At 44.6% G+C, this 9,739-nt stretch overlaps 1 protein-coding gene across 3 annotated transcripts; it reads left to right on the forward strand.

Moving 5' to 3' along the window:
- The first annotated feature begins 1,902 nt into the window (after positions 1-1,902).
- LOC121560179 (protein ANTAGONIST OF LIKE HETEROCHROMATIN PROTEIN 1) lies at positions 1,903-5,600 on the forward strand. Of its 3 annotated transcripts, none has more exons than XM_041873207.2 (5): positions 1,903-2,220; positions 3,036-3,584; positions 4,020-4,180; positions 4,364-4,493; positions 4,716-5,600. In XM_041873207.2, exons 1-5 carry the CDS (start codon positions 2,056-2,058, stop codon positions 5,046-5,048), a joined length of 1,338 nt encoding a protein of 445 aa, XP_041729141.1. In that variant the 5' UTR covers positions 1,903-2,055; the 3' UTR covers positions 5,049-5,600. The 3 variants fall into 3 exon arrangements, with proteins under 3 accessions (XP_041729141.1, XP_041729143.1, XP_041729142.1); XM_041873209.2 differs by having other exon boundaries at positions 3,036-3,350; XM_041873208.2 differs by having other exon boundaries at positions 1,903-2,160.
- Positions 5,601-9,739: the final 4,139 nt, after the last annotated feature.

A 9,739-nucleotide genomic window follows, 5' to 3' on the forward strand; every position in this document is an offset into this window, starting at 1 on the left:
TGTTCTGTATAGGTTTGTGTTGGTGAACCTGTAGACTTCACGTATCGTTTTGTTATTTGGTTAAAGTACTCATTAAAAGATGTACGCATATCACGCTGCGCCTTGGTCCAATCATTATGACGATCATGACAGAAGATCCCACCAATACAGGACCAAGCAGCGTGTCCAGGAGCAAACGCCGGAGGTAACGTTAGTGGATGTCCTCCTCGGTTGGGGGCAGATCAACTAGATGGGCCTCCTGAGTGGCGCAGTGGTCTAAGGCAGTGCTAGCTGTGCCACTAGAGATCCTGGTTCGAATCCAGTGGGGCGGCGCCCAATTGGCCCAGCGTCGTCCAGGGTAGGGGAGGGAATGGCCGGCAGGGATGTAGCTCAGTTGGTAGAGCATGGCATTTGCAACGGCAGGGTTGTGGGTTCGATTCCAGTAAAAAAAATTATGCACTCACTAACTGTAAGTCGCTCTGGATAAGAGCGTCTGCTAAATGACTAAAATGTAATGTAATGTTGATCACAGGGCCTTATAATTAAAAAGACCATACACACATGGAAGAAATCATATAGGTGTCCAATATGCAATAAATGCTTTGCCTACCTGAGCCATTTAAAATACCATATGACTGTTCACACAGGGGACAAATGTTACTGTGGACAGAGTGGCAATTGCTTCTCTTTCAAAGTAAACTTGAGAAGACATATGAGATGCTTTCACAACAAATAGAAAACTCATTGTGTCATAATTTTCTGTATTTTCTGTGTTCGCATATCACAACATGAATACGTTATGAATACATGAGTAAAGACGCTAAGGTCTGAACTCAGCAGGCCACTAATTTATCTCTTTCTACTTGTGACAACACAACACTACAGATGTAGCAAGAAGATGACAACTTGATAGTGCCCCTGTGTGGAGGGAAAAGCATCAGCTAGATCCAGATTTGTGTGGAGGGAAAAGCGTCAGTTAGATCCAGATTTGTGTGGAGGGGAAAGCATCAGTTAGATCCAGATGTGTGTGGAGGGAAAAGCATCAGTTAGATCCAGATTTGTGTGGAGGGAAAAGCATCAGTTAGATCCAGATGTGTGTGGAGGGGAAAGCATCAGTTAGATCCAGATGTGTGTGGAGGGAAAAGAATCAGTTAGATCCAGATGTGTGTGGAGGGAAAAGCATCAGTTAGATCCAGATGTGTGTGGAGGGAAAAGCATCAGTTAGATCCAGTTTTGTGCGGAGGGAAAAGCATCAGTTAGATCCAGATGTGTGTGGAGGGAAAAGCATCAGTTAGATCTAGATTTGTGTAGAGAGCAATGCATCAGTTAGATCCAGATTTGTGTGGAGGGAAAAGCATAAGTTAGAACCAGATTTGTGTGAAGGGAAAAGCATCAGAATCAGATTTCTAAGAACATTCTACCTTCCACTTGTAGTGACACTGCTGGCTTCTGTTAGCCCACACCACTGTGTCTTACTCAGAATATTTAGTGATTTCTTAAGACTGCAGTTCCTGCGACATATGTACAGAAAGCCCACCAAAATGGCTATTTGTTTAGAATACAGTATTTAAATGTCACATCTGTTTTTGACTCAATTCAGCAAAGTACATATCTTGTTTTATTAAAGTTGCTTTTTAATGGTTGTCGTTTGAATGCCCCCCTTTATTGTAAATTATTACTATGATGGATAACATTGGACATGTTTGATCATATCTTTATTATTTGGTGTGGTTGGTTAAAACACTGAGATCTACATCCTATTCCTAAACTGTTCGTCTTGTTATGTTAAAGCAAATCAATCAGATTTATTCAAGTACTTTTTGTGCACAAAAATAGTCTAATCTGTTCGCTATACATTTTTTGCATTAGCAGTAAAACGTTTATTTTGAAATTCATGGGAAAAACCTACCGGAAGTTCGACCTGGTGTTGTTCTAATCTTCCTGCAACCAAGTCCACCGCCCATTGCACGTTAGAACGTTATATACCTCAATGGTTAGAACCTACCTCTATGGTTAGAAATCATGTTTGCTTTTGTCCATTTGTGAGAAGCTCTTCAACTGTTGAAAGAGATTAAAATGGCAGATGAAGACAAGCTTCGGCCGTTAATGTTCCTAATGACCTATTTGCTGATGAAGCGCCGAAGAGACATAAACAACGCGGATACACAGAGACGCAATGAGGTGCAGAGACTTATCCGCCACAGACAGTACTTCTTCCAAAGGCAGAGGCGAATGCTCATGGTACTGTAATCTGATAAAGCTAAACCAAGCAATTTCTATTACAAAGTCCATTAGACTGCATTCCACGCTAACCTGGAAAGCTCACGAATAGCTAAAAGGGGGAAAGCACACAAACAAAGCAACAAGCTCTTACAGTGTCACGTCAGACGTTCAACCATGTTTCTCAAACGTCAACTTTCGAAGTGTTTAAGGTTACGTTTAGGCATTAACTCCGAATTTGTAAGGGTTAAGTTTAGACATTAACTCTGAATGGTTAAGGTTTTGGATAGGCTTAAAACAAAAATATAAAAAGCAACTTTCTATCACTGGATTAAAACATCCAACCTTTAGCACTAGAGGCAGATACTTACCCGTCCACAACGACCCAGCAAAACCTACTTAAAGGTAACAGCGCTCACTGTTGCCCATATCGGCCAATTTCCACGCCATCTCCCGACGTCCTCAGACATGGATGGACTTCTAATTAAGCAATAAGGCCCGAGGGAGTGTGGTATATGGACAATATACCATGGCTAAGGGCTGTTCTTATTCATGACTCAATGCGGAGTGCCTGGATACAGCCCTTAGCCCTGGTATATTGGCAATATACCACAAACCCCCAAGGCGCCTTATTGCTATTACAAACTGGTTACCAACATAATAGAGCAGTACAAATAAATGTTTTATCATACCCGTGGTATAGGGTTGATATACCACAGCTTTCGGCCAATCAGCATGCAGGGCTCAAACCACCCAGTTTATAATACTGATTTGTATCAAGGGTGACCTGGCTGAAAGCCGTGGTATATCAACCCTCTCCCTTGCTCTCTCTCCAGATGCTGACAGCTCGAGACGTGCGCTGCAGCTGTGACATCCGTACCCGACCCTGGACCAGCACGGAGTGCACCGATTGGTGGGAGCGGGTAGTGATGACAGAGTTCCAGCCCTCTGATTGGCTGGAGAAGTTCCGCATGAGCCGGGAGACCTTCTTCTTCCTGTGTGGCAAGCTGAAACCCCGCCTGGCTCGCCAGGACACCCACTTCCGCCGGGCGCTTCCGCTGGAGAAGCGTGTGGCGGTCGCCCTGTGGCGGCTGGCGTCCAACATTGAGTACCGCACCATCAGTGGGCTGTTTGGCGTGGGCAGCTCCACGGTGTGTAAGTGTGTGAGGGACGTGTGTCACGCCATCGTCACGCTACTCCGACCCGTCTACCTACGCTCGCCCAGCGAACAGGAAGTGGAAGACTCTGCGCGTCACTTCCTGTCTCGCTGGGGCTTCCCTCACTGCGTGGGCGCCGTGGCAACCCTCCACACCGCCATCCTCACGCCATCCGCTAACGTGACCAACTATGCCAACCCAGATGGGTGGCTCTCTGTGGTCTCCCAGGTAGGACAGGACCTCTGCTGATGCTGCTAAAGAATTATAAGCATCTTGCTAATTACTGAAAAATTCAAATTAATAGCCCGGGTGTTTATTTGCTTCAATCGCTGAACACAACCGGCAACAGGCTTCTATTTGAGTCAGGCATCTATTTTTGCTCAATAAAATGTTGAAAAGGCTACCACACCGTTTATTGTGACCAGTATGACCAGTATAAACATTAGAATAAAAAATCCTTCGCAGATCAGACTTGCAAAGACTAGGCTGCCTATCATACACCCCCCGATTTTGCGGTTCAGCACCATGGAGAGCGTGTGCCGATAAACAATTCATTTGGACACATATTTGCTGAAATGTTTGCCGATGCCCGGCTATTGAAAGGGACAGGTGGCTATTTGGGACTGTCTGGTAGTAACACTCATCTGTCTGTCTGTCTGTTAGGTGGCTGTGAATGGCCTGGGTCAGTTCTGGGACGTCTGCGCTGGTTTCCCCGGCAGCACTGAGCCGACGGCCATCTTGCAGAACTCAGCACTTTGGGCGTTGGCCTCCGAGGGCGGGCTGTCACCTGACCCACCCCCGAGCTTCATGGGAAAGCCCCTGAGGTATCATTGATGCTATTATTATTATTATTATTATTTACCTTTTTAGATAGTGCTATCATTATTACTTGCAGTAGTATAAGCAGTAGCAGTAATAGTAGTCCAGTGCTACAATTATTCTGGTTATCCCTCCGGTGACCTGTGTCGTACCAGCTGAGTTGACTGAGAGCACATTGTCTTGTCCAGATATGTGTTGTTGGGGGAGCCAGGGTACCCCCTCCAGCCCTGGCTGATGAAGGCCTATTCCATGAAGGAGGAGGATGATGTGGAGGAGGAGGAAGGAGGGCTCACGGAGTCCCAGAGGGTCTTCAACCAGGCAGGTTTTATTTTCAACAACGCAAAACAGAATCACTCCAGGATTAAACTCAAAGAAGTAACGTGTTTAAAATAAAAAATTCAGTGAACATTTCACACGTTTTACACAGTTGTGAGCTAAACTTACACATTAGACTGTAGTAGACCGAGTTTTGCTGCAGTAAAGCAGTTTTAAAAAGGAGTTTATCAACATTTAACCTGGTTACTTTGTGTCCTGCTGTAGCGATTTGTGCGGGCGTGGTGCGTGGCGGAGGTGGCGCTGCTTCGCCTGCGGGCGCGGTGGCAATGCCTGAGCAAGAGGAACGACTGCAGCCTGGACGTGGTGCCCACCATGATCCTGGCCTGCTGCATCCTGCACAACGTGTGTGAGGCCCATGGAGACGTGCTCCAGGGGGAATGGCAGGGCGAGGTGACCCAGGGAGAGAACCCCCAGCCTGGTCACACTGCGGCCCGCGCCCCCTCCCCCCCTGGAACTTCAGACCACCTCCAGGGTGAGGAGGTCAGACAATTGTACTGTGACTTCTTCCAGCAGCCGCAACTACAACAACAGGACTAACGGAATGGACGGTGTTGTGATGTGGAAGGAGGGAACATTTTGTTTTGGGGGATTCACAAGATTCTCACAACAGTATACATAGCCTTGGCCAGCATTCCAGTTACTGTTCCTACAATCTCTATCAGCCTGTATTCATAAAGCGTCTCAAAATAGAAGTCCTGATCTAGGATCAGCTTGGCCTTTTAGATCATAGTGAACAAGAATATATGGACGGGGGGGGCCTGATCCTAGGTCAGCACTCCTATTCTGAGACACTTTCTGTATACGAGCCCTGATCTCTCTCTCTTTTCAGTGTAACTCCTCTCTGTTCTGTTACTGTTTTTTTGGTTTTGTTCTCTCGTAGGTTGTTTTTCTATCTAAATAGTTTTGTAGCACAGTGTTTATGTGCATTCTGTACATATGGTGTATATAGTCATGCTTTTTATTGATGCACAATACAAGTTAAATTTTTTATCAAAATGTATTCTGTTCTGTCTGTCACTACATTTGTTTCTACGGCTGGTTACATTGACATTGTTGTATGCCCTGATTAAAAAATACAACCTTTTTCTATTTACCTAGTACCTACACTATACTTTCTGTAGCTGTAAATAAGATCTATGGTCTCCAATCTCTGTCTCTCCCTCTACTGGAAGAAATCCTATGGGAAACACATAGCAGAGAATGTGGACATTCTTGTCTTTCTGAAAAATAACTTTAAAGTAGAATATAAGCTGAAGCTGAGCAGGCCTACAGTCCATTCGGAAAGGATTCAGACCCCTTCACTTTTGCCACATTTTGTTACGTTACAGCCTTATTCTAAAATTGATCCCCACATTTTTTTTACTCATCGATCTACACACAATACTCCATAATGACAAAGCAAAAACAGGTTTTTATAAATTCTTGCACATTTATTAAAAATAAAAAACAGACTCAAAATTGAGCTCAGGTGCATCCTGTTTCCATTGATCATCCTTGAGATGTTTCTACAATTTGATTGGAGTCCACCTGTGGTAAATTCAATTGTTTGGACATGATTTGGAAAGGCACACCTGTCTATATGAGGTCCCACAGTTGACAGTGCATGTCAGAGCAAAAACCAAGTCATGAGGTCGAAGGAATTGTCCGTAGAGCTACGAGACAGGATTGTGTCGAGTCAGATCTGGGAAAGGGTACCAAAAAATGTCTGCAGCATTGAAGGTCCCCAAGAACACAGTGGCCTCCATCATTCTTAAATGGAAGAGGTTTGGAACCACCAAGCCTCTTCCTAGAGATGGCCGCCCGGCCAAACTGAGCAATCGAGGGAGAAGGGCCTTGGTCAGGGAGTTTGCCAAAAGGCACCTAAAGGACTCAGACCATGAGAAACAAGATTGAACTCTTTGGCCTGAATGCCAAACGTCACATCTGGAGGAAACATGGCACCATCCCTATGGTGAAGCATGGTGGTGGCAGCATCATGCTGTGGGGATGTTTTTCAGCGGCAGGGACTGGGAGACTAGTCAGGAACGAGAGAAAGATTAACGGAGCAAATTATAGAGAGATCCTTGATGAAAATCTGCTCCAGAGCGCTCAGGACCTCAGACTGGGGAGAAGGTTCACCTTTCAACAGGACAATGACCCTAAGCACACAGCCAAGACAACGCAGGAGTGGCTTCGGGACAAGTCTCTGAATGTCCTTGAGTGGCCCAGCCAGAGCCAGGACTTGAACCCGATCTAACTTCTCTGGAGAGACCTGAAAATAGCTGTGCAGCGACGCTCCCTATCCAACCTGACAGAGCTTGAAAGGATCTGCAGTGAAGAATGGGAGAAACTCCCCAAATACAGGTGTGCCAAGCTTGTAGCGTCATACCCAAGAAGACTTGAGGCTGTAATCGCTGCCAAAGGTGCTTCAACAAAGAACTGAGTAAAGGGTCTGAATACTTATGTAAATGTTATATCCGTTGTATTTTTTTTATATATACATTTGCAAAAAAAATTTAAAACCTGTTTTTGCTTTGTCATTATGGGGTATTGTGTATAGATTGAAGAGGGGGAAAAACTATTTAATTCATTTTAGAATAAGGCTGGAACGTATACAAAATGTGGAAAAAGTCAAGGGGTCTGAATACGTATGTGTATGTGCTGGTGATTTGAATTGATTGTGGTCTACTGCAGTTAAATGTATGTTGTAATGAACATGATTTCCCTCCTGTACCGTACACCCGTTATACACCTAGACTAGACCTTTTTACATTTGAGTAATTTAGCAGACGCTCTTATCCAGAGCGACTTACAGTTGCAATTAGGGTTAAGTGCCTTGCTCAAGGGCACATTTTTCACCAAGTCGGCTCTGGGATTCGAACCAGCAACCTTTCGGTTACTGGCCCAACACTTAACCGCTAGGCTCCCTGCTGCCCCAAAGCTGTAAATAAGGTCTTTGGTCTCTAATCTCGCTCTCTCCCAGGATTGAGTACAGCATATTTGTCTATTATATTTCTCCAGCATGAATCTGGCCTCGACCCCAGAAGACATGGTAATACTAGACTGATACACATAGACATCATAGTTTGGTATGTCCCCCCAATCCTCCTTGGAGAATTTCACTGCCCATTGGTAGGTCTCATACTCCTTAAAGACGAGTTTGCCTTTGGAGTAGAAGCCAATACAGGAGTAGTAGAAAGCGTCCTTCCATTGATCAAAGGACTTCCTGATGTAGAGTCGAGCGCAGGCGTTTCCATCTTTAGCACAGCTGCAGACTGGCTTCACAGAGCGATAAATAAAAGGGATCCTCCCCACTGGCATCGTGAAACTCAGGACCTCTCCATATCGCCTCCCTGGGGGTGGACCACCAGAACCAGTGAGAGTTCTCCTGGTGCAACCTGACCTGCAGGCCGGGATTCAGGAGCACTGAGGTGCCGTAGCTCCCAGGGGCCCCACCCCTGACCGCGGTGTAGTCAGCCTCTCTTGTTCTTATAAAGCACCAATATTACGACATGGTCCAGGAGCCTTCTAGGGATGTCCGTCCATCTGATCTGGGCTCTCCCTCTTTGTGTGGTCTTTATTACCATAGTGCACTATAGGTATGCAGGTGAGTTACGTCCTCTTAATTCCCATTGCTCTAACCCCCAAACCTAGTGGCCTATCATAGCTGAACTAGGTGCAACTCCTTTGCCCATGAGGCCCTGCATGATAGTCCTAGACCTAGAGGGTTGCTACAATATATACAAATATATAAAGAAGTATAAACTATATAGAAAATATAATACCGGTACCCTGAATCTCTTACCTAGTTTATGTCTGTAGATTGTATACAAATAGAACAAATATCATACCCAGGTCCCATACCCATCATTGATAGGTTTATACACACTGCGTCTTTCACTTGGCCTTGATTCAAATGTGTTTGTGTGTGTGGGTTTGTTACCTTGACTCAAATGTGTGGTTTATATTTTATAGCTCCTGCTGTTAATATTCAATTTGTTATTTATCTCAGCTTTTTCAGGGACCCCCGAAAGCTCTCGAGGTCCTGCCCCGTTCGAGACTGTAATTATGCAATATGGCCACACGATGTCATTACATTTATTCAAACATTTTTGCTCACTACATTTGCTTTATCTTCGTTATGATTCTGTTTAATTATTTATTCTGTGTTTGTTTTTTTATTTGCTGTAATGGTCTCCACAGAAATTGTCATCAGTGTTCAAACCTTTATTAATAATAGGGTATTAGGGGGTAACTAGCGCCCTAGGGTAACTTTTTTATTTATTTTTTATTTAACCTTTATTTAACTAGGCAAGTCAGTTAAGAACAAATTCTTATTTACAATGACGGCCTACCAAAAGGCAAAAGGCCTCCTGTGGGGAAGGGGGCTGGGATTAAAAATAAACACACATCAAGACAAAAGAGACACCACAACACTACATAAAGAGAGACCTAAGACAAAAACATAGCATGGCAGCAACACAACATGACAACAACATGGTAGCAACACAACATGGCAGCAGCACAACATAGTAGCAGCACAAAAAATAGAACAAATATTATTGGGCACAGACAACAGCACAAAGGGTAAGAAGGTAGAGACAACAATACATCACGCAATGCAGCTACAAGTGTCCAGTAAGAGTGTCCATGATTGAGTCTTTGAATCAAGAGATGGAGATAAAACTGTCCAGTTTGAGTGTTTTTTGCAGCTCGTTCCAGTCGCTAGCTGCAGTGAACTGAAAAGAGGAGCGACCAAGGGATGTGTGTGCTTTGGGGACCTTTAACATAATGTGACTGGCAGAACGGGTGTTGTATGTGGAGGATGAGGGCTGCAATAGGTATCTCAGATGGGGGAAGTGAGGCCTAAGAGGGTTTTATAAATAAGCATCAACCAGTGGGTCTTGTGATGAGTATACAGAGATGACCAGTTTACAGAGGCGTATAGGGTGCAGTGATGTGTCCTATAAGGAACATTGGTGGCAAATCTGATGGCCGAATGGTAAAGAACATCTAGCCACTCGAGAGCACCCTTACCTGCCAATCTATAAATTACGTTGGGTAGGATGGTCATCTGAATCAGGGTTAGTTTGGCAGCTAGGGTGAAAGAGGAGCGATTACGATAGAGGAAACCAAGTCTAGATTTAACCTTAGCCTGAAGCTTTGATATGTGCTGAAAGAAGGACAGTGTATCGTCTAGCCATACTCCCAAGTACTTGTATGAGGTGACTACCTCAAGCTCTAAACCC

Source organism: Coregonus clupeaformis, unplaced genomic scaffold (assembly GCF_020615455.1).
Source record: "Coregonus clupeaformis isolate EN_2021a unplaced genomic scaffold, ASM2061545v1 scaf0754, whole genome shotgun sequence".
Taxonomy (NCBI): Eukaryota; Metazoa; Chordata; class Actinopteri; order Salmoniformes; family Salmonidae; genus Coregonus; species Coregonus clupeaformis.